This window comes from Cucurbita pepo, chromosome 19, assembly GCF_057944985.1.
Source record: "Cucurbita pepo subsp. pepo isolate OVF chromosome 19, ASM5794498v1, whole genome shotgun sequence".
NCBI lineage: Eukaryota > Viridiplantae > Streptophyta > Magnoliopsida > Cucurbitales > Cucurbitaceae > Cucurbita > Cucurbita pepo.
The window spans coordinates 11,493,330-11,518,050 of NC_141816.1; the positions used below are offsets into that span (position 1 = coordinate 11,493,330).

General features: G+C 37.7%; 6 protein-coding genes, 1 long non-coding RNA gene and 1 other non-coding gene across 10 annotated transcripts; 5 read left to right on the forward strand and 3 right to left on the reverse strand.

Moving 5' to 3' along the window:
- The first annotated feature begins 1,677 nt into the window (after positions 1 to 1,677).
- LOC111780899 (phosphatidate cytidylyltransferase 2) lies at positions 1,678 to 7,016 on the forward strand. The gene is made up of 12 exons (XM_023661247.2): positions 1,678 to 1,899; positions 2,221 to 2,354; positions 2,640 to 2,893; positions 3,040 to 3,191; positions 3,450 to 3,591; positions 3,707 to 3,863; positions 4,229 to 4,276; positions 4,367 to 4,453; positions 5,688 to 5,816; positions 5,904 to 5,960; positions 6,526 to 6,609; positions 6,695 to 7,016. The coding sequence occupies exons 2-12, from the start codon at positions 2,280 to 2,282 to the stop codon at positions 6,776 to 6,778; spliced, it is 1,269 nt and encodes a 422-aa protein (XP_023517015.2). The 5' UTR covers positions 1,678 to 1,899; positions 2,221 to 2,279; the 3' UTR covers positions 6,779 to 7,016.
- Positions 7,017 to 7,319: 303 nt separating this feature from the next.
- ATCES1 (Alkaline phytoceramidase (aPHC)) lies at positions 7,320 to 9,254 on the reverse strand. 3 transcript variants are annotated; one of them, XM_023661519.2, is made up of 3 exons: positions 9,032 to 9,254; positions 8,159 to 8,458; positions 7,320 to 8,024 (listed from the first exon to the last, which is right to left on the reverse strand). In XM_023661519.2, the coding sequence occupies exons 2-3, from the start codon at positions 8,410 to 8,412 to the stop codon at positions 7,511 to 7,513; spliced, it is 768 nt and encodes a 255-aa protein (XP_023517287.2). In that variant the 5' UTR covers positions 8,413 to 8,458; positions 9,032 to 9,254; the 3' UTR covers positions 7,320 to 7,510. The 3 variants fall into 3 exon arrangements, with proteins under 3 accessions (XP_023517287.2, XP_023517286.2, XP_086976181.1); XM_023661518.2 differs by having other exon boundaries at positions 8,159 to 8,503; XM_087120055.1 differs by having other exon boundaries at positions 8,159 to 8,550.
- Positions 9,255 to 9,717: 463 nt separating this feature from the next.
- Positions 9,718 to 11,289, forward strand: LOC111781137 (uncharacterized). The gene is made up of 2 exons (XM_023661585.2): positions 9,718 to 10,556; positions 10,644 to 11,289. Exons 1-2 carry the CDS (start codon positions 10,169 to 10,171, stop codon positions 11,129 to 11,131), a joined length of 876 nt encoding a protein of 291 aa, XP_023517353.2. The 5' UTR covers positions 9,718 to 10,168; the 3' UTR covers positions 11,132 to 11,289.
- A 285-nt stretch (positions 11,290 to 11,574) lies between these two features.
- On the reverse strand, positions 11,575 to 11,677 carry LOC111782341 (small nucleolar RNA snoR109). Its single transcript, XR_002813091.2, has one exon. It is a non-coding gene; the product is annotated as a small nucleolar RNA snoR109 (small nucleolar RNA).
- A 1,685-nt stretch (positions 11,678 to 13,362) lies between these two features.
- Positions 13,363 to 14,190, forward strand: LOC111781728 (uncharacterized). Its single transcript, XM_023662416.2, has one exon. It carries the CDS (start codon positions 13,427 to 13,429, stop codon positions 14,012 to 14,014), a length of 588 nt encoding a protein of 195 aa, XP_023518184.2. The 5' UTR covers positions 13,363 to 13,426; the 3' UTR covers positions 14,015 to 14,190.
- A 3,426-nt stretch (positions 14,191 to 17,616) lies between these two features.
- On the reverse strand, positions 17,617 to 19,251 carry LOC111782047 (serine/threonine/tyrosine-protein kinase HT1). Its single transcript, XM_023662815.2, has 3 exons — positions 18,835 to 19,251; positions 18,202 to 18,657; positions 17,617 to 18,052 (listed from the first exon to the last, which is right to left on the reverse strand). The coding sequence occupies exons 1-3, from the start codon at positions 19,249 to 19,251 to the stop codon at positions 17,804 to 17,806; spliced, it is 1,122 nt and encodes a 373-aa protein (XP_023518583.1). The 3' UTR covers positions 17,617 to 17,803.
- LOC147786731 (uncharacterized) lies at positions 17,926 to 18,710 on the forward strand. Its single transcript, XR_015414403.1, has 3 exons — positions 17,926 to 18,066; positions 18,148 to 18,498; positions 18,626 to 18,710. It is a non-coding gene; the product is annotated as an uncharacterized LOC147786731 (long non-coding RNA).
- A 2,513-nt stretch (positions 19,252 to 21,764) lies between the features above and the next one.
- LOC111781518 (protein SHOU4-like) lies at positions 21,765 to 24,384 on the forward strand. The gene is made up of 4 exons (XM_023662165.2): positions 21,765 to 22,718; positions 23,270 to 23,425; positions 23,525 to 23,736; positions 23,830 to 24,384. Exons 1-4 carry the CDS (start codon positions 21,966 to 21,968, stop codon positions 24,020 to 24,022), a joined length of 1,314 nt encoding a protein of 437 aa, XP_023517933.2. The 5' UTR covers positions 21,765 to 21,965; the 3' UTR covers positions 24,023 to 24,384.
- Positions 24,385 to 24,721: the final 337 nt, after the last annotated feature.

A 24,721-nucleotide genomic window follows, 5' to 3' on the forward strand; every position in this document is an offset into this window, starting at 1 on the left:
TCTCCATATTCTCTACCACTATACAAAATGCAGGCTACACTCAGTCCAAAGCATATTACTCTTTATTTACTAAGAGTAAAGGTACTTCTTTCACTGCAGCTCTTATCTATGTTGATGATATTCTGTTGACAGGCAATGATCTCAAAGAAATTCAACATCTCAAGACCAGTTTACTCGAGAAATTTCTTATCAAAGATTTAGGGAATTTGAAATATTTCCTAGGTATTGAATTTTCTAGGTCTAGAAAAGGAATCTTTATGTCTCAAAGGAAGTATGCTCTAGACATTCTTCAAGACACAGGTCTTACGGGAGCACGTCCAGAAAAATTTCCTATGGAACAAAATCTGAAACTTTCTTCAACAGAAGGAGAAAAGTTGAATGATCCAAGTAAATACAGACGGTTGGTTGGCAGATTAATATATTTAACCGTTACTAGGCCTGACATAGTGTATTCAGTTCGTATGCTTAGTCAATTTATGCATGAACCAAGAAAACCACATTGGGAGGCAGCTCTTCGAGTTCTGAGATACATCAAAGGTACTCCTGGTCAAGGACTTCTACTACCATATGAAAATAACTTGAGATTACAAGCATATTACGATTCAGACTGGGGTGGTTGTCGAACTTCCAGACGGTCTATTTCTGGGTTATGCATTTTTCTTGGAAACTAAATTATTTCTTGGAAGTCAAAAAAACAAACCAATGTGTCCAGATCATCAGCAGAAGCCGAGTATCGAGCTATGGCAAATACTTGTTTAGAGTTAACTTGGTTAAGATACATTCTCCAAGACTTGAAAGTTTCACTGTTCGAACCAGCATTATTGTACTGTGATAATCAAGCAGCATTACACATAGCAGCCAATCCAGTTTTTCACGAACGTACGAAACACATTGAAATAGATTGTCATATAGTTCGAGAAAATTTACAAGCTGGAATCATCAAACCGTGTTATGTTTCGACTAAAATGCAATTGGCAGATATTTTCACTAAAGCTTTGGGAAGACATCAATTTTATTTTTTGAAAGACAAGTTGGGTGTGATTGACATACACTCTCCAACTTGAGGGAGAGTATTGAGATATAATATCTAGAGTATATATTATTTATAGAATATATCTCAGATATTATATCATAATATTCTTTATTTATAATTTGATTTATAGTATATTTTATTTTATTCTGGTATTTAATTATTTTATATTTTCCTCATTTGTACTAGTTTGTATCCTATTAAAGGATATCAATATCAATGATAATATACCCCTTTCCAATTATATTTTATATCTCATTCTTAACATACATTGACTAAAGGTCGTATTTATGGAATTATCGGTAAAAAAAAAAAAAAAAAACATTAATAATATTTAATTATATTTGACAAATGGTTGAAATATGGGAAGGACTTTGGAAGGAAATATTTTGAAATCTTCAATGGAATCTTTTCAGCTTTGAAATAGAATAATAATAAATAAATAAAAAGCCCACGTTAAAAAATCCAATTTTTAAACCCGCTAAAAAGCTGCGAGCGGGGGGCAGCCGAAGGACAAAGGCCTATGGAAGTAAGCCACGTGTAAGGATTAGAAAGATCCAACGGCCAATGGAAGACGAACATATGCCGTCAACTCAGAGGGAGATATTAACATAAAAAAATAATTATTAAGAAAAAAGAAAAGAAAAGAAAAGAAAAGAAAAGAAATTAGGATTCGAATTTCAACCGTCTTTGTACAAGAAAAGAAATCGATTTGCGTTGCCTTTTCTTCCTCAAATTATTCGTGTTTATTTCCTGCTTTCTTCTGCCTCTGCCTTCGTTTTTCTCTCCCGCTATTCGATTTTCTGCACTTGCTTTGCCGGGGTTCGGAATTGTCTGGGGAGATTACTTGTTTCACTTCGAATTTACAGGTACTGTCGACTTCTTTTTTGAATTTTGCTTTGGTTTAGAACGAACTGTTTGGTACTAAACTCAATCGTCTTAGATTTATCTCTAGTACTTAGCAGTGAACTGATAGCTTGCTTGGAGTAATTTCTTTATTGGAAATGTTATCGAGTATTCGGTTTCTTGTTGCTTTTTTGAATTCCTCGAGCTGAGAACTGCATAACTCTGATTTTCCGGAACTCAGCTGTTCTAATGCTAGCATGTTTATTTGCATCAGCTTGCTATGTTCGTTGAAATCAATATTTTCAGTCCTGGATTTATGGTATTGTTTTGAATTTATGTTTCAGGGAACAGTTCTTGTGCTGCTAATGATTTTTAGGATCCTGTGATAAGGACACTTCTCATCATGCTGAACGATAATAGTACCAATAGTCCGTCGACGCCTGGTGGCCGGACTCGGCATCGGAGGCGCCCAAGTGATGTGTGTCATTTCATCTCTCTCTTCGATATGTACCATTTTTACTACGAATAGCTAAATTTGAAATGTATTTCGGCAGTAAAATTTCTAGTGGTAGTAATAACAGGGATGTCTAATTGTATGAACAGCTTCATGCTACAGTTCTTTCTGTCACTTCAAACGCTGTACTCATTTGTACTATCTTTAGCTATACTCACTGTCATTGTAGGCGTCAGCAATTATGCATTGGATATTGTCTGCTTTTACATTGCAAATTTACGATGCTAATATTAATAATTTATTTTTTAGGCAACTTCGGAGGATGGCAAACTCAATGAAAGAAATTTACTTGTTGATGACCGGAGCAAATACAAATCGATGTTAATCCGTGCATACTCAACAATTTGGATGATTGGGGGTTTTGCACTAATAATATACTTCGGGCATCTCTATATTACTGCTATGGTTGTGGTTATTCAAGTTTTCATGGCCAAGGAACTGTTCAACCTACTCAGGAGAGCTCGCGAGGATACTCGTCTACCAGGGTTTCGACTGTTAAATTGGTATGTCAAGGCTTTGCTTGTATTTTCTTTGGTATATCCTCTAGTCTCTACATTACCTGTTACTTCTGATTCTGGGCAGCATGCCTTCACTTTTCCTTTTTTTTGGAGCATGCATTTTGTACTAATTGGTTAGAATTCAAGTGCAGGCATTTCTTCTTCACAGCAATGCTATTTGTGTATGGTCGCATTTTGAGTCAGCGGCTTGTCAATACTGTCACCTCGGATAAATTTTTATATCAGCTAGTGAGCAGTCTCATCAAGTATCATATGGTTATTTGTTATTCTTTATATATTGCAGGTTAGTGAACCTTTTGTAGCGATCCTATGATAAGTATCACCTTCTTGACACTTTAACCATTGCAATCAACATCATTTCGTGGTGTGCAATTTGCGAAAATTTTCATGTTTTTTTGGTTTAATTTCTATTAATTTATTCACTCCTGAATTTTTCATTTGCCTGATTATATTAGTTTCTTCAATCGTCTGGAAATTTTAATTTTCTTGACAACTTTGTAACATTTTACCTCATTATTTCTCCGCTTCTTGTTGGGCTCAGGCTTTATGTGGTTCATTCTTACTTTAAAGAAGAAGATGTATAAATATCAATTTGGGCAGTATGCATGGACGCATATGATACTAATTGTCGTTTTTACACAGTCCTCTTTCACAGTAGCCAATATTTTTGAAGGAATCATCTGGTAATTCAGCCTTCTCACGGAAAAAAAATTCTGTTAAAGAAAATAAAATCTTATGTGGCCTGAAGTTTATCCTGGAATTTCACTATTTCCTTACGAATGAGTAATATTTCTGCAGGTTTCTCCTACCAGCATCACTTATTGTTATCAATGACATCGCTGCCTATATAGTTGGGTTCTTCTTTGGAAGAACACCATTGATCAAATTATCTCCAAAGAAAACTTGGGAGGGATTTATAGGAGCCTCTATATTGACTATGATATCTGCTTTTGGTGTAAGAAAATTCTTCCTTACTTTCCATTTTCCTCGCTGGATTTATTGAGTTTCTTATGTCAACCCGTGCCTGATGTTACTCAACTATTTTCATAATTATGAAACACTATGATCAGGTCTGAATTGCTTGATATTGCCTAAAGTAGTGCTTAACTAGGTCATAGGTCATGCATGTCTGTCTGTCGTGGGTGGTTTCCGTCGTAATGGTTACTTGTTAGCAATACGCAGTTGAAGAGATAACTAAGTTATGCGCGTCTGTCTGTCCGTCATAGGCGATTTCTTGTAGTAATGATTACTTGATAACAATATGCAGTTAGACATTTGTACTTGAGGAACTAAGTTATGACATATTTGTTTGTTTTTCAGCTTGCTAGTGTCATGGGTCGTTATCAGTGGCTTACTTGTCCAAGAACGGTAATTGTTTTGCAAAACCGCCTTTCTTGCTTTAGAAGAAGCTTTTTCATATTTTGAAGCTCTTACTGTCGTATGGTTCAATGAGCTCAGGATTTATCAACTGGTTGGCTTCACTGTGATCCTGGTCCTTTGTTTAAGCCCGAATCTTTCACTTTACCAGGATGGACTCCTGATTGGGTCAGTAAAGACTATAAATTGAATCTTATTTGATATGAATAGTATATCTCTTCTTTCACGTCTTATTCTGGCTTTCCTTCAATCGTATATTAAAATTGTCTCCAATGTATGCATCTATATTCTGTGTGTGTGTGTTTGACCATTCTTTAGCTGAGGCTATATTATATTGCTGATTTCTGATCACTTTTCATTTTATTTTTGGTTGAAAATTTTCAGTTTATATTTGTTAGAACTTAGAATTATTGGTCAACCAGACCATAACTTAAACCTCTAACAAAGGGAGAGTAGTGGGGTAAGGTGAGCCTGTGAGTCACTCAAGCTTTACTTGAGAGGTGTGAGCCATTTGAGCTACATAATGAAGTAGAAAGAGTCGTCATAAAGCCATTTGGGCTTTAGAGAGGAACCAGGAGAAAGTGAGAATTGCCGAGGAATCCTCAATGAGTTGGATAGAGACAAGAGAAGAGAGTAGGATATATGCAATTTATAGTGTACTGAGTCTATAAGAAAATATTATATCTGCCTGATGTGTATCTTTTAGATATGCATAGTATAATATCTATCCAGATTTTGTCATATGTTTTTCTCTTTTGAGGATTTTCTATGCAAGTTATTGTCGTCAATTAGTTCTCCATCGCCCATTTAATTTTACATAAGAGAGGAAGAGAAAATCTTGGAAAAACTATGAACCCATATTGACTGTAACTATGAAGAAAATCGTTGAGAACAATCGAAAGAATACAAGAGGACAATACATTAAAAAGAATGCCCAAGCCAAAAAGAGCTAGAGAAACGGACAAAACCTAGAAAAGCAAAATACAGAAATGGGCTTCCAGTCAAGAGATTGAGAGCTAATTCTGTTATACCCTTACAAAATGGTCTATTCTCACCTTACTTGGTTGGTGTGAGGGGAATCATTCTGATCTATATGAGCAGCACGGCAGGTATCCTATATAACTTTTTTTTTTTCTTTTTTTAACTTTTTAAGGTAGGTGCTCTCACCATTCTCCTGCCAAATATTGATTATGTTAGAGATCAAACCTTAACTAATAGCTTTTATTAAATCTTTTGTAAACATGATTCTTGATGCTGTGATTCATCTATTTTAACTTTTTGGCACCCTTGATCTGTCATTCATCTATTTTCTTTTCCTTCTTCCTAATATTGTTTAGCTTACAGTACTTCATGAAGTTGTTCCAAGTCTGTGAGGAACTCACATTTCTGTGTTCTCTTTCAGTTTCCATGGAAGAAGGTAAGCATATTGCCAGTTCAAGGACATGCATTATGTCTTGGTTTATTTTCATCAATAATTGCTCCTTTTGGAGGCTTCTTTGCGAGTGGTTTTAAAAGAGCCTTCAAAGTCAAGGTCCATTCCGAATTCTGTCCTCGTGTAGTTTCGTGAAGTCTCTATGTTGTGATCAGCCATCTTATATCATTTCTCTGTTTGACGCAGGATTTTGGTGATAGTATTCCTGGACATGGTGGAATTACAGATAGAATGGATTGTCAGGTGAGCCATTGAGAATTATGAACTTTGCTGCGTTTTAATTCATCTTCCTAATGCAAAACTCTTGGTCAACAATAGATCTGTAAAAGAAACCATAGATCCACATTCTAATTTTAGGCATTTCATGGATCATTTGGACGACTTTTACTATTAGGTTCTCTAATTGGAACTTGATAGTGATTCTTAGTTTAATTGCGACTATATTTCAAATGATTTCTACTTCAAAAAGCGTTAAAGGTTAGGAGTACTAAAGTTTGATGAAATTGTTTTCGAAGATTGTGTCCAAACCACCGAAATCTTGTAGAAGTTAAACCCTTGATGCAGTGGCTATTATTAGAATTGGAACATTTTAGTTTGAAAATTCCAATTTCTAATGTGGAACCTACTCCTTCAAGTCGGAAATGAGTAGTTTTGTCACTTTGTCCTCTATCTTGTGGGAGGTTCTAGCTGGTATAATAGTATGAATATTTGTGTCGCATATCAAAATAGTTCTGTTTGTTACTTATTCAGATAGTGCTACCCTTTCCCTCATTTGTTCACTGCCATATTTGCATGATACTATATGTAGATGGTGATGGCTGTATTCGCCTACATATTTCATCAATCCTTTGTTGTGGCTCAGAGCATATCTGTTGATACAATCTACGACCAGGTAGTCTTATGCTCCATCATTTCTGTTTATGATCTAAGCTTATCCATATGGAGAATCACATATGCTGTGTATTGCTGCTTTATAGATACTAGTGAATCTCACATTCGAGGAACAGGCAGCTCTTTACATGAAGCTGGGTCAAATCTTGCAACAGCGAATGATTAGTTAGAAGCTTAGAGATAAAAATCTGATGCCTTCAATCTATCTCGTTGTTTAGAAAAAAAGTTCGGACATTGTACCTTAGTGATTAGTCATAAATAATAATCTTTCTGGATAGCCTGAAAAATCGAGTTGTTTCTTAGATGTGTAATCAATAACTATATCATTTGTTTAGGGTTTATATGATTCTTTTATTTTAGTTGAAGAGAGTATGCAATCGTATAAAGGATACCATTTTAGACAGTGAAGTTATCAGCTGTAGCCATTACTTAAAAAGTTGTGCAATGGGTCTTTTCTATTTGAGTCTCTTTTATTTTTATTCGATTTCATTGCCTTTGTATTTTTTTTTTAATGATACTAAAATACGAAGTTAAATAAAACAAATGAAATTGAAGAATTATAACATTAAAAATAGTGGCGCACAGAAGGTTAAAAGAAAACTACGGGGAGTAAAATAGATTGAACATACTGCAATATTTTACAGATGTTGCGCTTCAGCTCTGTGAAAGAGTTAAATGCTAAGTCACTCTGTAACGAATAAAGCCCTGAGGTCAATGAACAAAAATACGTAACTGCTGTTATTTGTACTACAAAAATCTAAGTTTCTATTCATTCCTTACAGTGAAAAGAAGGAAAAGAAGTAACATAGCCCAAAAGATTGCATTTTTTTTCTTCTCTACCTCCAGGGTACACTCAACACAGGTCAAAAATTGTCATAATTTGTCTTCAAATTCGTGTCTTCTTACTGGGTTTTTGGTTTTTCAATCTTCACGTAGGGGAGAATTCCCATTAAATGAAGAACTTTTGGTGCCCATCCTCTTTGCTGCGCCCGGCAAAACATTAAGAATGTGTTAGCAAAGTAGGAACTCAAACCCATGAAACCATGCCACAGGGCATGACCTTGAGGATTGATGCTCCAATGTGATATCTTCTCACAGAAACACCGATCGATTACCCAACAGAAAATGCCTAAGAGAAGAGTCAGCAAGTACAGCCTCGCTAACCGCTTAGCCGAGGCATCTTCTGTGTATATATAATACTTATACATTCGAGGTATGCAGAGGAGACAAAGAATCACATAGTGCAGCTTGAAACCGATGTCATAACGAAGAATTGAGTGAGCCACAGCGAAAATGGCCCCGTATAGGAAGAGGAATGTTGGCATCGTACTTCGGTAATGCCAATCTGGTGAATAGAGAATATACATGTAAAGAAGCATTTCCCAGATCATTGGTGTTTCATCCCCTTGCTGTTGCCTGGTTAGAAAACAAAGAGTTGATCGTTGGTTGTTAAAGCTCAGTAATGAACAAACATTCAAGAACACAGCATTCAAATATCTAAATAGAAAGAACTGCAACCAGAACACCAAAAGCATGCCATTAGAACTTACACTTTTTGCAATGTGGCATGATAGAACATGCTGCCAATGGCCAGTATCATATTTGATATGTGAAGTACACTAAATCTCTTCTCAAAACCTTGTCTCAAAGCATTTGCAAGACCGATCAGAGCCAAAAGAACGGTTGGAATGTTTGATATTGTGTTATAAAACTCGGCAATATAAGAAGAATAAGCATAATTCTTCTCACAACACTCTATTGTAGATGTGACAGGACCCCAGAAACTTGATATTCCATCAGCCATCCTCGACCACCTCGCTCTCGATATCGCTAATATTCAGCAAAATAGCCTGGAGTAGAAGGTTGAGATAATCATCAAATACTAAACCAAACGCCTGTAGATGGAATATGTTGGTTCATCAGGCTCTCTCAGATTTAGATACTATCAAAAATATACAAACCTCAATTATGTCCATTCAAGATTACATCGTCCTAAATCCTAATATGGCTCTAATCAACAGTAATCTATGTCAAAACGGAATCTCATAGCATTCAAAACAAAGAATCATCCAAGTCATTAATGCACTCACAACCCAAAACGTAGAACAAGAAGAAGCAGATCCCAGATTACACATTCCATTCCCCCTGTTTATCGGTAGACTACAATAAATCACATAAACAACAAGATCTATCAGGATTCTTGAACGGTTGCCCGCAGGCCACAACCGAACGTTTATATTCAGAATCAAATCCAAAAACAAACGCAATCAAGGATTCACCCTTCCCAGTTCTTGCTACTTTTGAGTATTTGAATCCAAGAGGGAAAAACGGAAATGAAAAACACAAAATCAATCAATAGCAGAAGAAATAAGAAAACATTGTACGCTCTAAATTCCATTGACGAGGGTAGAGAGAAAACGAACCGTCTTAGCTGGTGTAGATGACTTTGATGTTCATTCTCAGATGTCTTCGGGAAGCGGGGATCAATTTCAATGGCCGATAATCTGACTTTCGCCTTCAAAGGAAGAAAGGGACGAAGACCAGCTGCTACTTCCTTTAATTGGAACTCCGAGTTTAAAATAGTTAAATCTTTCAAGATTGGTTTATATAACTTTCTTCAACTTTTCCTCCCCGAATCTGAATCCCTTCATTCCATTGACCGTTCGTTCGTGTTCATTCCGACGTTTTTCCGTGTCTTCCTTAAATTTGTGTAAGAACAAGAAGTCTCCGGGGCGTCGGCTGGGCCGGTGGTGCCGACAGTCTTGGCCCGGTATCTTTGTACCAGGCCCATCTCTTTTCAACCGGGCCCAAAACAATTCTTATTCCCATTTTTTTGAATTAATTAATTAATTAGTTGCTAACCATTAACAAGTAACGTTTATATACCCCAAATCAAAAATTAAAGGTCACACAAAATAAATAAAGAAAAAATCCAGATTCAATGAATGTGGACACTGGAGATGGTCACTGCCGGTGGCCATGCTAGATGGATAATAGTAATTAATCTAAACAAACATTAAAAAAGACAAAAATAAAATAAAATTAGGAATATTCGAATATGTTGAAAGAAAGCAGCACCAATTTTCCGCATTCAGCTGATGAGGTGTACAAGACGACAAAAGAAGTGACGTGTTGAGTGCAGTGAACACGGAGCTCATGGGAGCCACGTGTTATCACAAGTCATTCAATGGTGTCGTATGTTAAACAACGCCGTTAAGTTTAGTGTAATGATTAAGCTCAATTAATCCCATTTTAAGTAACTAAAAAAGATGGTTAGCGTATGAACTGTTCATACGTAGTCCGTGTGGACTCGGCCGACTCGGCCGACTCAGTTTGATTTTTGGGTGCAGTCACCTGAAGGGCTGCTGCCGTCACCGTTATGGCTCCATATTTACTCAAATCATTTTGAATGGACAATTCTGAACCGTACACCACACCGTTACTCCATCTTCACCACACCATGACCACATCTTGCATTTCTTCCACACCATCCTCTTCTCTGCCAAGGATTCGGTTACTTTATAAACTAAACCTTAAATCTTCACTCGGATTTCATAACTATGCCCAACAAAATGGATAGATTTGCCGAAATCTTCCGCCATGGTGCTGAAGCCGCCGTCTGGGACACCAGCAGCGGCAGCGACCACTCGCCGGAAAACTCCGCCGCCGACCTCTTCGACCTCGTCAAATCGTTCATGGAAAGAGATGATGTGGAAATTAATGAAGGGGAGGAGGAGGATGGCGGTAAAGAAGAATCAGATAGTTTCTCTTGTGATTCAGATGCAGGGGTTATCAAACTAAAAAATCTGTTTGGTTCACGGGATAATAAGAGTGACGAGATCAGAATCGAAGCAGAACAAGCACTGAAGAAGCTCGTCGGAGGAAGATCGTTTCAGGGGATTAAACGAAAATTGATGGCACATTTGCGCAGAAAAGGATTCGATGCCGGTGAGTTTGAGTTTCGTTTTCAGTTTAAATTGAACCCAATTTTCCTTGAGGGAGTTTAATTCACTTGAGTTTGTTTGGCTCGTGCAGGACTCTGCAAATCGAAGGGGGAGAAACTGCAGTCATTTCCGGCAGGGGATCATGAGTACATCGACGTCAATTTTGGTGGAAATCGGTACATTGTAGAAGTATTTCTAGCCAGAGAATTTGAAATTGCCCGTCCGACCAGAAAATACACTTCATTACTCAACACATTTCCAGAGATCTTCGTCGGAAATCTGGAGGAGCTGAAGCAGGTGGTGAAACTAATGTGCTCTGCCATGAAACAATCCATGAATATTAGGAACATGCATGTGCCTCCATGGAGAAGAAAGGGGTACATGCAGGAGAAATGGTTTGGTTCTTACAAGCGGACCACAAACCATAAAGGGTCAGGATCGGCAGAAGCAGAAACCTCGCCGGGAATGAGTTCAGCCTGTTTCAAAGCCAGCCATTGCAGAGGAGATTTTGGTCGAAACAGAGGTATCATGGTTGGAAATTTAACCGCTGCCTTCGGCGCCGATGGGTTGCTACTGTAGTCAATAAATTGTACATAAAATCTGCTCATATTGATTGTTCGTATTAGGGGTTTGATTCTTTTTGTTCTTGTGCATTTTTTGTCCCAAGTTTCGCAACCAAATGCGGAGAGATCTATACAGATCTTTAAACAGGGCTTTAACTTGATTTGAGCTACAAATTTCAGAGCCCTAGAAATTTCAGAGCCCTAGAAATACAAACAGTCCCAATTTCAGAATTTCCATTTTCAACAATTCCTTTGTTCAGTAAATTACAGACATACAATCCCGATCTCTTAGAAATGTAGGCACCGATAGACGCAAACTGCTAGGAAATCAAAGCAGCTTGCCTGGACGGAGACGAAAAAAAATTTGATGCGAGGGAAGGTTCAGAACCCTATAGCATCTCATAATCAAACAAAAACCAGACACAAAAAACTCATCCAAAACGGATTGAGAAGAAAATAAAATATAAGAAGTTCGGTAAGCAGATTCGTCGACGAAGATCCGATTAGATCGAATTCAACGACCGGCCAGTTAACTTCTCTGGGATTGATTTAGCTGCAGCCTCTTCGGCAGGTCAAGAACAAAGGAATCGATTAACTCTCACCCTTGTGTTGGTACATGCAGCCATAGGAAAACAGATCTTACAAATCCAAGTTTAGAATGCGAAAGACATAGCTTCCAGTTCCACATCGATGAGAACATTGTCTATTGAATGAATTGGGCGAGACGACGAAGTCGTGGAGGATGCTGTGAGAAGGACAGATTATTAGCCCTAGCGAGGCCATTTAAAAGGACGGTTAGTGAAGCGGAAAGAGGACGGGTTCGGGAGATCGTGACCGTTGATCTTTACAGGCGACGAGATGGGGTTTGTTTTTAGCTAAAATTATATTTTAATTATTTTTTAAATGCTAAATTAAGCATATGTCGGTCTTATATTTCCCTGGTCTGCCCGCTGACTTTTATATATAAATATATTTGATATTGAATTTTGAATTTAAAAAAATTATGTTAAACACGATAGTTTTACATTTTATTAATAGAAGTGATATTAAAAATGAAAATTATCTATTAATTTTTTTTTAAATATATATAAAAAAAAGATTTACACAATTCCCATCTTATGTGGAAATTCCTATGGCTAATGAATTTTTTGTCACGACAAGAACCAGAAAGCAAGACAAAGCTGTGAAAATCTAGAATGGTTTCTTCGCAGGCTTATCTCGGTGTTTGGCATTTAACAAGCATGTTGGAGCTCGAACATCTTGAATCATGGATGAAGAGTCGTCTACAAAGTTCTTCTTGATCCCTTTTGGTAGGTCATGTTCATCATTTTCTGATGTGGAAAGAAATTCAGTTAGAAAAGATGGAGTTATGTCCAACATTTTTTAACATATCAAGTTGACGATATGTTGACTCAATACACACGCAAAGAATTATTGCATATAAACTATTATGTTTTCTTCATCAACTACTTGTTTGAATCACTCAATATTTGGTTTACACCAACCTCCAAAAACGAATCATTGTTGACTCATTCTTCTCTCCCCCTCCAAAAGAGAATGAAAAATTCAAACTTAGGTTGAGATTGAAACATAAGTATGGAAACCCAAACACAAATAATGATGAAGAAGAAGTTTAGAAGTGTCATTTCAGCTCACTCTCATCATAACGTATGCCGATCAAAATTTGACTTATGGGTCGAGCTTAGATTCTTGGCCTTCAAATTTTGGACTTTAAGTTCACTCTCATTATATAATCGACTCAAACAAAGATCCATTTTAGGTCGAGCTTAGATTGTTGGTCTTTGAACTTTGGACTTTAAGCTCACTCTCGTTACCTCGCGGAATTGAACAAAGTTTGATTTTAGGTCGGGCTTAGATGCTTGGGTTTTGAACTTGGAACAGGTAGAGGAGACTGACTTTGGCATAAGTTTAATTGAAATGATTAGTTTAAAAATGTATATTAAATTAAGGTTGAAAAAATTTGGAATGGGCCAAGACTAAGTGGATGCCCAGTCATAAACGGCAGCGTTTGGTCAGAATGAGGTGTGCTTGACTTGGACTTTTTCAATGAAATATAGTTGACTCCAAACTGATTAAACGGAAATAGAGATCTGATGTGAGAATCAACCACACGTGATGAATTGTAGGTGTTGTGCGTCGCACCTGAATATTGCCCAATTCACCATCGTCACACGTCATCAACTCTCAGATACCATTCTGTGGAGCAGAAAATAATAAATAAAAACCTCATAAACTATCAACTCCGCTTCCACCAAAACCCCTCTTCTTCGATCTCTCTTCTTATTTGACCATGAAGAAGCTCTGCCGGAAAAGCTCCGTCCATCCATCCACGCCGATCATCTCCGACTTCCTATCGTTTCTTCCCGCCGCCATATTTGCTCTCACGGTGGCGCTATCCGCCGATGACAAAGAAGTCCTGGCCTATCTCATCTCCTGTTCCAACACCAGCAGCCGAAAAGCCGCTCGGAAAATCGCCAGCGGGAAGAGCGGTGTGGATCACGCTCCGCTCTTTGACTGCGATTGTTTCATGTGCTATCGGCGTTACTGGGGGAGATGGGACTCATCGCCCAATCGGCAACTAATTCACGAAGTAATCGAAGCTTATGAAGACGGATTAGCTAAATCCAAACCCGCAGCAACGTCGCAGAGAAATTGCAAGAAAGAGAGACGGAAGAAGAAGAACGAATCGGACCCGGATGAGTCGAATCGGTCCGAATCAAGAGTCGGAAAGGTGAAGATGAACGAGACATCGGGTTGTGTGCAGAAAGAGAGCAGCCGCGACAGTAACAGAAAAGAGGAGGAGGAAGAAGGAGAAAGAGGATCGGTTAGGAGGTTCGTGAGTTTTGTGGGGGAGAAAATTTGGGGTGCTTGGGGCTAACAATCAATTTGAATCCCAAACCTAGATTTGTTCTTCTCTTAATCATCTAACAAGATCACAAAATAGGACTCTGTTTTTCTTCTCTGTTTTGGATTTTTGGTTTGCTCTGCTCTCTGTAAATTACTTCCCCCCCTGTAAAAATCATCGTATGCAATTCCAAGGCTCCGGCTTGTGCTTGTGCTTGTGCTTGTGGGTGACCCACTTCTGTATCTATAGATTATATATGTAGTAGAATTAATGGGATTGAGAAGCGTGCATGCATGGCCTCTGTATCAAATTAATGGGATTGATAGTGCCTTTTGGGATTCTGGATAGTTGGGAAGATCTTTGGTGGCTGTCCATCGCCATTCCCCCACTTACGAACAGGAGAACCTGGTGGAGATCCCAATAAATTGATCTCGATACCGTCGAACAACATTGGAGTATCCCAAATTTATATTAAAGTTTACATTTTGGCATCTGGGTTGGCTTCGTTTATGCATTTTAATCGGTTTAATTTAATGTTTCATTATTTGTTAAAGGTGTTTAAGTCTTTAGGGGAAGAAGAGTATGGTTTACAAAAAGAATCTAGTTCTTGTTAATAAATATTTCTTCCTTCTTGAGATAAAAAGAGTTGGATTAATCACAAAAATGGTTGTTTTTTAGTGCTTAAAATGTATGTAAAGAAGTGGATGATGAACATGTGTTGCAATTCATGAAGATTGTACCCAAAAAGGGACAAATTAAAGTTGCCATTCACAAATTTTGGCCTTTTAATCTAACATTTCATAAGTTTGATTTTTTTCATAGTGTCCCAAATGGATCGCACTTCTTAAATTTCTAAACTTTATGTCATATTATTTACACAAAAAAAAAAAAAAAAAAAAAAATATATTATATAAGTTGACATACACGAAGAGTCGTAGTCGGACTATCCCTTGATAATGTTAATACTAAGGATGACTTAGATCGACTTGGCATAACTTAACTTAGTGACATCAAACCTAAGGCATGCATTTTTTTAATATTTAGTTACCTTAGCTCCTCATCATCATTCAATGCAACTTGTAATTTTAAATTATTATTTTTTTCTATTCAGAATAAGACTTTTGGAACTACTTGCATAAAATATAGATACTCATTTTTCGTGTCTACAAATATCACGAGTACACTTACATAAACAAATACAATTTGGCCATCACACCTCTAACACGATTGTCAAGATTCGTTGTTCGACAAACACTACATTATTAGCTGATATTCTCAAATACTTTATGTTTTATTTTTGGTTACAAGCGAGGTGATAACTTGTTGAGAACTAAATACAAAACGAGGGTTCAGAAAGTACAAAGAGAATTGTGTCCTATCTTAAATGAATGCAAGAGTTGGATCAATTATAAGGTAAGATCGTACATCCAAAGTTGAGCATGTGATGCAACAGAGGCCAACCTTTTAACTTTTTCAACTTTAATCATATAGATAAAAAATAATACATATAAAAAAATTAATATAATACCTAAATATATATTAGCCTTCAGATATCTCGATCATATTTGTCCGCGTATGCTCGTTCTAAACCCTTTTACTTACTTTCACGTATAGTCATATGTTTTATTTATTATTATTCTATTATAGGGAATATTAGCTAAGGTTTAATTAATTTATATTAATTTTTAAAATGACATTAAACTTTATAATAAGTGATTATTCCTTGAATCATTATAAGGTTTGAAAGTTTATTGGCTACTTGCCACGTTGATGTACTATGCAACTTATGTCCACTAAGGCAACTACTTTCTTTTTCTCCTTTTTTTTAGTTCCTTTTCAGAATAAAATTAAGAAAAATTAATTAATTTTTACATAGCTAAAATAATGAGAGAACAAATTTAATATGTTAACCTAAGTTTAGTATGGTCTTAAATTTATGTATTGAGTTTGATTAATAAGTCAACTATCAAAACCTTAATAACATTAATTTCATTAAGACATAGGATTAAATTTTATTTAAATGTAAATTTGATGACAGTGCAAAATTTACCAAAATACGAATTTATTTGATCATTAAAATTGATGCTAATATTAAAAATAAAAATATATATATATCATTCTATTTTAATGTTTAAGATTATATGCCCTTCCACACATAAAAATGACAAATAAAAGCAGAAAAACTTAATTGGTAACGCATTCTAAGAAAAGAACGTGTATTTACCTTTATTCTCTTTTTTTGTTGGATAAATTCTCATATTATTGTACAAGCTTTATTCCCTTTTTCTCTTGATTTGGCCCTTCTTTGACTCTGCCATATGAATTAAGAAAGGAGAATAATATATATTAGTTATTATTTATTAAATACATAACTAAGATTTAATTATATTATTTCTCTTTTTACGTCTGACCAATTCAATTGGTTAGAAATGACACGTCAGCGAGCGTTACTAAATAAATATTTGTATTATTTTAAATAAAGGCGAGAAAGTCAGATGCTTGATTCCTTCTGTCTCCCTACACCTCTCTGTCTCTGTCTGAGTCTGAACTCCTACACCTCTCTGTCTGAGTCTGAACTCTTTATCCGTAACCTCTTGAGTCCCTTCCTTCTCTCATATATTTTTCTTTATCTCACAGATGAACGCGTAACCTGTCTGTCTCTGGCTGGCCCTGAACTGTAAACAAAGAAAGCACGTCGTCTCCTTTGCCTATCCCCTATAAAAGTATAAAGATAGTGGCGGCATGATTAGTTCCACAAATCTCACTGCACTGACCATAGTAAATTCCTTCTCGTTGTACCAAAATGGAGATCTGATTTAAACGACCAGGTACAGCATCAAAGAGCTTTCTCCCCCAGTGGCTTATGTAGTGGTCGGACGGCATGACTTGCTTTCAGGTTACGGAGAAAGAGATCCGAGAGCCAACCAATCAAGTTAAGACTTTCAATCTTCAACGGAAGTTTCTCTAGTGGACTACGTAGAAATAGAAAAGGAAATTGACAGCTCCATGTAATTGAGGACAATCATAATAATAACAGTAAATTATTCTTATTATGAATTCACGAGACACGACACAGGAATTTTCTGAAAAATATTATCCTCATGCGTCCAAGTACTCTTATACAATAATAACTAGTAAAAGTGGCGAATAATATGAACGATGGCCCAATAATTCATTGCCGTTGTGGGAAATGGGAATTTCCTTTGAGATAATAAATTTCATATAAATAGAATATTATATTATTTAATTTTAGATAATTTTGAGTAAATAGGTAATTCAGTTATTTATTATTATTATTTTTTTTTGTGAAAATAAATTAAATAATTTATTATTGAGTTTATTCAAAATAAAATAAATTAAGGGAATGGTATGAGAATTTTATATAAATAAAATTATTTCAATAATTTTTAACTAATTAAAATTTGATTTAATGTTCATATTTTATAAATAATATGTGTCTCCATTTACAAAAATAACGTGGTCCTGTCGACTAATAATTGGCAGAAAATATTAGACTAAGGTGAAATAAGAAAAAAGAAATTAAATTAATAATTTTAGGTTGGAAGATAAAAAAATATAGTTTAAACCGATTGACTAATAATTAGTGAGATTTTGAGTGGGCTGGGCCAAGAAAGTTGGGCCAGGAAGTTGGGCACTATGTACTATGATCCAGATGTGGACCAAGAATCCAGGGCGGGCCCGGTCATTTTACACAGTATTTCATCTTTCTTCTTGAAAGGTAAAATTCATCAAAATAATATCTTCCTTTCGAATTACCAAAGCTATGGCGGCTTAAGCTCAGTTTCAGGCTCAGTCTCAGTTTCAGGCATGTACAGGTATTGAAGAACTGGTTGAGGCGCAAGCTGTCAAGCGTTCAATAATGGCGTTTCGGTTTACCAATCCTTTATGGTGTGCAAGTGGAAGACCCTCTTTCACGCACTCGTCGTATTTCTCCAAAGCCGCCACAATGTCGCTGAAATCCGGCCGCTTCGATGGATTCGCCGCCCAACACCGCTTTATCAGGTGTGCTAACGCCGGTTGACAACTCGCCGGCAATGGCGGTCTCTCATTCTGCCCAAATCAAAGTAAGGCATTTCAACACTCAAAACCCTAGCCCTATTATTTTTGGCAACTTAATTGTTTTGAACAGATTTTTCATCGAACAGATAAGTATAAAAAATCAGCATTCATTGGGGAAGTGGGAATTTGAAAACTGGTACCTTCTCGGCGACGGCAAAGGCAGCCTGCACGGGAGTCATCCCTTGAAACGGAAGCAGAACCGTGGTGAGCTCCCACAGCACAATCCCAAAGCTGTACACATCAACTTTGCGAGTGTAAGGCTTCTCTTTAATCATCTCCGGCGCCATCCATCTGTAAGTTCCCATGTTCCCTTTTGTTTCTCGACACTGTGTTTCGAGGCAGGAGGTTCCAAAATCCGCTACTTTTACTCTCATTTCATCGTTTAGAAGCAAGTTATTTGACTTGAGGTCTCTGTGGATTACCCCTTGGGAATGAAGGTATTCCATTCCTCTTGATATGTCTAGAGCTAGCCTCAGTATTGTTTCTATTGACAGTGAATATGGCTCTTTCTTGTTAAGATACATTCTCAGAGTTCCTTGTGACATATACTCTGTAATTATGCAGTATACCGGTGGCTTTTTACAGGCTGCAATGAACTGTATTGGAAACGGACATTAATTTAGCATCCCATAAAAAGTTTTGTTGTCAATTCATGTTTCGGAGAGGGAAGGGCAATATTTTTGCCATAAGGAATAACAGGGAATAAGAGACGAATTATAAGGAATAGCATGGCACCTGTTTATGTTTGAAACAATAGAAGGTTGAAATTTTACCTGAACTATGCTGGGATGAAAGAGACGAGAAAGCAAGGCAACTTCAGACTTGAATTGCTGCTCGAGTTTGACTCTTGTTTCCTCCTTTTGGTTTGGAATTCTGACCATCTTCACAGCAACGGCTCTCTGCTTATAAATTCCACGGTATATCCGACTGTGCGCACCGGAGGCAAATTTGTTGCCAATGAAGAGCTGAGAGAGATCAGCTGTCCACTCCTCCTGATCCTCCTTTGATGTCTCCCAAGTTTCCATATTTTCAGACTCTAGGATCATCGACCACGATTCCAAACTATCAAACCTTCTCCTTTCCATGTTTTCCATTTCAGAATTCATCTGGGATTTCAAGGAGAAAAGGGTTGATAATGGCTTGCTCTTTGATTTACGAATGCAAAGTGAACCAAAACATGAGGTCGCCATGAAGATTGTTTACGTGAAATGGTGTTTGTTTATACCAAACTCAGAAGGTTGTTTTTATGTCAAAGCAAACAATCGGAAGGAATTTTCCTTCTGAAAGTATGAATTGCTTTTAAGAAGTGCATGAACTGATTCAAAAACATGGATTCTAAAGAAGAATGATGATAATTGGATTTGGGAATTCATGAATTTGTTGAATCAATGATGGAAAGGACAAGACCCAAAGAAAAAGAAAAGTTTTGCAGAAAATAAGAGAGAGAACAGTTATCCGCGTCAAGCATTTGTACCTTTTGTATAGTTAGGCAAATGTTCATGAAAAGACCCAGAATATATCAGAGAAAAAACCAAGCGTAAAGATGGAACATGGGATTTCATGGCTTCAGGAAATGGAACCGAAGGAGAAGGAAGAGGAAAAAAAACAGGAAAATTTAGATGTACAAGAGAACAAAAGGGTCTGATTTTCACGGTTGTGTATGGCAGTAGAAAGACGATGAAAAAGGGGAGATCTTCCAGGGGCGTCTCGTGATTTAACCTCTCTTTTTCGTAAAGAGGGAACCACTTTAATTGTTCTTTCTTTCTCAACTGAATCCAGCTCCTCTGTTTCTGTTTCTGTTTCTGTTTCGTTTGCCATCATCAATGCCAAGTGGCGGAAGTGGCAAGGCCTCAATGGATTAGCTTTCAACTCTCAAGAACAAATGGGCATATGTGCCAGTGCCAACATTTTCCCCAAAAAAAAACTCGCATTTTTTGTAAAAGTGGGAGACACACGTGGGCCAGGCAAAAGTGAAAAAGTAGCGATCAATAGTGAAGAACATGGTGGTCTCGAGCTTAATGCAATGGATGGACATTAGATTCTCTTACTTAGTGCTTCTCAAATCTTTATTCCTTAGCTATTGGTTTGTGTATACATTGATTGGGGATATCATTGCCGTCCTACTAACAGTTGTCTGTTGGGAGTAGACCGACTTCCAATTGCCATGCCAAGCCAAGCTTGTATTGCCTTGTTTTGGAAATGTTCCAAATTAATTTTCCAACTCCTTTCTGTGTTGGGCTGGTCTAACTCATATCCTATTGGCCCAATCAACTCCCTAGCCCACCCAGCTTTTGGCCCAATCAAGGCCCAAATTGAAAGTAGGATTTTGGAGTTATAGCCCACCAAACTTATAATGGAATTTATGTGGTTGTTATTAATTTACATCTCCATCACTAAATTTCTTATTTTAACCTATGTGAGCTATCAAAACACCTAACTAAACTAATAAATAGGGAGGACCCAACTCCAAACAAATGCATGTTAACGATAATATTTATTTATTTTTCAACTATTAATTTTATATTCAAGTGTCCTACATTCATATCAATAATACACACTTCCATGATGTTGATTGAAACCTCAAAGTTTTCATTTTCCGTTATAGGTTGATATGTATAAAAGAAATTTGGAAGTGAAAGTTTATAATATACGTGTCGGTGCTTTGATTTTGGGGTTTAGGAAAATTGGAAAATCAAACCGGTATTGAACCGGTTGGGTTGTGTTTAGACGTTTCAATCCGTGAATAATTTGGGGTGGCAGGCATGCATCTAAGTCCTTGTCCGCTGATCTTCCAACAAAGATCAGAGTTGGCAAAATCCTGACCGATGGATCGGATCAAGAAGCGTCCACATCTGCACCCAGAGCGAAATGAAGCCAAGAAAAGAGGTTTGTACACATAGGTGGGAGGGCGGTGACGTGGACGTGAGATCTACCGGTGGAGGGAACGAGGGGTCCCACGTGGCACTGATATTTAATTTGTAGAAAACAAAAAATGTGAGGATCTGGGCCGTCGAAGGCAAATTCGGAGGACGTGATGACACACTTGGAGAAGATCTTGAGTGGGCCCAACGAGACCCGATTTTAAATTGAGGGCCCAATTCAAAAAAAAAAGAGGTTTAAAATTCAAAAAAAATTTGAAAAAAAAAAGGGAAATTGGAGGTAAGCCATATAAAGTAAGAAATTTAGGGAAGGGGGTGGTAAATGAAAATGATAAGATTAGGTTATTCCAGACATTTTTGTGCTGGAAGGGGGGGTGTTTGGATGTGGGCGCCCACTTAGTTTTGTTAAGATTAGCTTATTCCACCCTTGTTCTGTTCTCAACTAAACTGGGTAAGGTTTATACCATTAGCTTTCCATAAGTATCCGGTTAAAAATATATTTTATTCGAATACAGGAAAGATCCATTTATGTGTTACAAATTTTAATTTTGGAAAATAAATAAAGAGAGAAAGAAAGAAAGCCGTAGAAAATGATAAAAAATAATTATGATCGTTGTCTTTTTTGGGTGACACACAGGCAGTAAAAAGAATTTTCCAAGAAATTCAAAACTGTACCGTAAAACATTTAAGATAAAATCTTTAAAAAAAAAAATAATAAATAAAAGAGGAAAGGACAGAATGGTAAATTCGAAAAACATAACCCCTTTCATTTCTTCATTATTCATCAAACTCTTATCTCATTTCTTTCCATAGTCGCCATATTTCAAATTTACCGATAGGACTTGAAGGGGGTATTTTTGTGATTTCATACCCTCCCTCCCCACCCTTCTCTGCTCTAACTCCATTACTCTGCTCGTTCTTCTTCTCCTCTTCTCAGCTTATTCACCAACACTCACTCCCATTTCCACTTCCACTTCCACTTCCACTTCCACTTCCACTTCATTCTCTTCATCTTTTCACTTTCAATGGCCTCTCGGATGCCATCTCACCAGCTCAGTAGCGGCCTCTATGTCTCCGGCCGCCCTGAGCAGCTCAAGGAGCGGCAGCCGACAATGGGCTCACGCGCCGTACCTTACACTGGCGGGGACATCAAGAAATCCGGGGACCTTGCTAAAATGTTTGACATTCATGTTGATTCTCCAACTTCCGGTCCTCCTCACTCCAAATCCTCTCGCCCTTCCTCCTCCTCTCAGCACAACAGCGGATCGGTCCGATCCGGCCCTAATTCCGGACCTGTCATTAAGCACTCCAATTCCGGTCCGATCTCCAAGAAATCTTCCGGCCCGATTTCGCTTCAGCCCACCGGGCTTATCACCTCTGGCCCTATTGGATCCGGTCCCCTTGGATCGTCTGGCAGCGTCGGTGGAGGACGCCGCTCCGGTCCACTGGAGCAGACGACGTCATTTGGGAAGACGATGTACGGGTCGGCGGTGACGAGTATAAGCGAGGATGTGAAAATAGGGTTCAAGGTTTCGAAGGCGGTGGTTTGGGTGTTCCTGGGAGTTTTAGCCACCGGTTTGTTGGTTGGCGCGTTTCTAATGGTGGCGGTGAAGAAGCCGATTCTACTGGTGGCAGTGGGAGGGATATTGGTCCCGGCGGTGGTTGCGGTTCTTTGGAATATTGCTTGGGGTAAAAAGGGACTGATAGGGTTTGTACGAAGGTACCCGGAGGCTGAGCTCAGAGGTGCTATTGATGGACAGTACGTGAAGGTCACTGGGGTAATTTTCCTCTCGCTCCCAGATTTTTTCTTTTTGTATATTAAGAAGTTAATGAGCTATTTAATTAAAAGTAATATGACTCAAATTATTCTTCATCTTATGGCTAATCATTGAGCATCTTTCCTTTTCATATTAAAATTTGAACTTGTTTGTTCAGCTTCTGTAATCCGTTTGACCATCCTAACCACCGCCATGGCATCATTCTCATAAATTAAACTAGCTACCTATGTACTCTTCTGGTAAGCTCCTGGTAAACAGGACCTCTACTATATTGGTACAACTACAGGCTTCGTTTTGCATCTACTTCGGAACTCCCACCTGTTTTTGGAAACTTCAAATTGTCTTCTTACTCCACATCTGGTTGTTGGTGGCGTTGACCACTAATCATTGAAAAAACTTAATTATGAAAACACTTCACATCAATCACTAATGATTTCAAATGCAATATAGATCAGTAGATAAGCTTCCGCCATTCATTTACATGAACCTGCAAATTCATACAACTAAACCTGGTTGGTGAAAGCTAAGATCTTTTGTTGTGTTCTTTTTAGGTGGTCACCTGCGGTAGTATTCCGCTAGAATCATCTTACCAGAGAGTACCCAGGTGCGTTTATGTGTCTACGGAGCTGTATGAGTATAAAGGATGCGGAGGAAAACCTGCAAATCCTAAACACCGCTGCTTTTCTTGGGGATCTAGATATTCTGAGGTCACTTCTGTTCTTCTATTTACCACATTCTTAGAACTTGATGGATGGCTTAGGGCTATTAGTTCTCAACTTTGGTAAATTTTTCTTTGACTGATACAGAGATATGTAGCTGACTTTTACATATCAGACTTCCAATCTGGGTTAAGAGCACTGGTGAAAGCAGGGTATGGTGCCAAGGTTGCTCCATTTGTTAAACCCTCAACAGTTGTGGATGTGACTAAAGAAAACCGAGACTTGTCTCCTGGCTTCCTGCGCTGGCTAGCAGATCGCAAACTCTCTTGCGATGACAGAGTGATGCGCCTTAAAGAAGGGTATTACACCAACACCACATTTTCCTTACAACATGATCAGAATGCCACCATTTTCAGGTCACATTCTGATGAAACCTAATTACATATTTACAGGTACATCAAGGAAGGAAGCACCGTGAGTGTGATGGGTGTTGTTCGGCGGCACGATAATGTCCTCATGGTAGTTCCATCGGCAGAGCCCGTCTCGACAGGATGCCAATGGGCTCGTTGCCTCCTTCCCACCTACGTTGAAGGTTTAATCATAACATGTGACGAAAATCAGAATGCAGATGTGGTTCCCGTGTAGATAAGCCATAGTTTCATCACAAAGTTTCCGAGTAAGCATCCGAAGGATGTGAAAAAGAATCCCATGAGACACAAGATCATTATATATACCACTTTTCTTTTCCAGGTTTAAACTCTATCAGAAAAAAGAGCAGGTAAGTTGGCCTAGAAGATGCAAATCAAAGAATGCAGAATATCAGATAACAAGTATTATCTGTTGTCTATGGAGTTACTGTGTATGAAGAGCTAATGGCGTTAAGAAGCCACAGGACTCTTTTCCTATTATGTACATAAAACTCAGCCCCTCTAGTGGGAAATCTCACATGAGTCGATATTTGCAGGTTTTATTTCGGTGATAATTGCCTTAATATTTGAGTTTTATTACGAATCTTCTTAAAATGTAGATCCGAATTCTCCTAGCTGGATATTGCTTGCTCTCTCGCCGAGTCAAATTTCAAAATTCCAGTTTGGATAAGATCAGAGTCTGGTTCTTTTGAACATGTGAATTTAAGCATCAGTTTCATCTCGGTAACTACAAGATGCCAAACTCAGAATAACCAAGTGAAAAAAGCTTCAAATAAGAAGTTTCTGAAGTCGTAGCACGTAAGATGCTTTTGAAGAAATCAAATGACAAAAGGGTTATAGTGTAGACTAAATCACAGGTAAACTCTGTTGTTCAGATTCCAGAAAACAATTTTGAAACCGTATAACGAAGGATGAA

Bases quoted from the DNA above. Each gene is read 5' to 3' on its own strand.
- ATCES1 (XM_023661519.2), bottom strand. From the start codon at position 8,412: ATGGCTGATGGAATATCAAGTTTCTGGGGTCCTGTCACATCTACAATA. The intron at 8,025-8,158 runs GTAAGTTCTAAT...TTTTCTAACCAG, and splicing joins CATGCCACATTGCAAAAAGT to GCAACAGCAAGGGGATGAAA.
- LOC111781728 (XM_023662416.2), top strand. From the start codon at position 13,427: ATGAAGAAGCTCTGCCGGAAAAGCTCCGTCCATCCATCCACGCCGATC.
- LOC111782047 (XM_023662815.2), bottom strand. From the start codon at position 19,251: ATGGCGACCTCATGTTTTGGTTCACTTTGCATTCGTAAATCAAAGAGC. The intron at 18,658-18,834 runs GTAAAATTTCAA...TTTCCAATACAG, and splicing joins TTCATCCCAGCATAGTTCAG to TTCATTGCAGCCTGTAAAAA. The intron at 18,053-18,201 runs GTACCAGTTTTC...TGATTTGGGCAG, and splicing joins CCTTTGCCGTCGCCGAGAAG to AATGAGAGACCGCCATTGCC.
- LOC111781518 (XM_023662165.2), top strand. From the start codon at position 21,966: ATGGCCTCTCGGATGCCATCTCACCAGCTCAGTAGCGGCCTCTATGTC. The intron at 23,426-23,524 runs GTCACTTCTGTT...TGACTGATACAG, and splicing joins GGGGATCTAGATATTCTGAG to AGATATGTAGCTGACTTTTA. The intron at 23,737-23,829 runs GTATTACACCAA...ACATATTTACAG, and splicing joins GTGATGCGCCTTAAAGAAGG to GTACATCAAGGAAGGAAGCA.
- LOC111780899 (XM_023661247.2), top strand. From the start codon at position 2,280: ATGCTGAACGATAATAGTACCAATAGTCCGTCGACGCCTGGTGGCCGG. The intron at 2,894-3,039 runs GTATGTCAAGGC...ATTCAAGTGCAG, and splicing joins GGGTTTCGACTGTTAAATTG to GCATTTCTTCTTCACAGCAA. The intron at 6,610-6,694 runs GTAGTCTTATGC...GCTGCTTTATAG, and splicing joins TTGATACAATCTACGACCAG to ATACTAGTGAATCTCACATT.
- LOC111781137 (XM_023661585.2), top strand. From the start codon at position 10,169: ATGCCCAACAAAATGGATAGATTTGCCGAAATCTTCCGCCATGGTGCT. The intron at 10,557-10,643 runs GTGAGTTTGAGT...TGGCTCGTGCAG, and splicing joins CAGAAAAGGATTCGATGCCG to GACTCTGCAAATCGAAGGGG.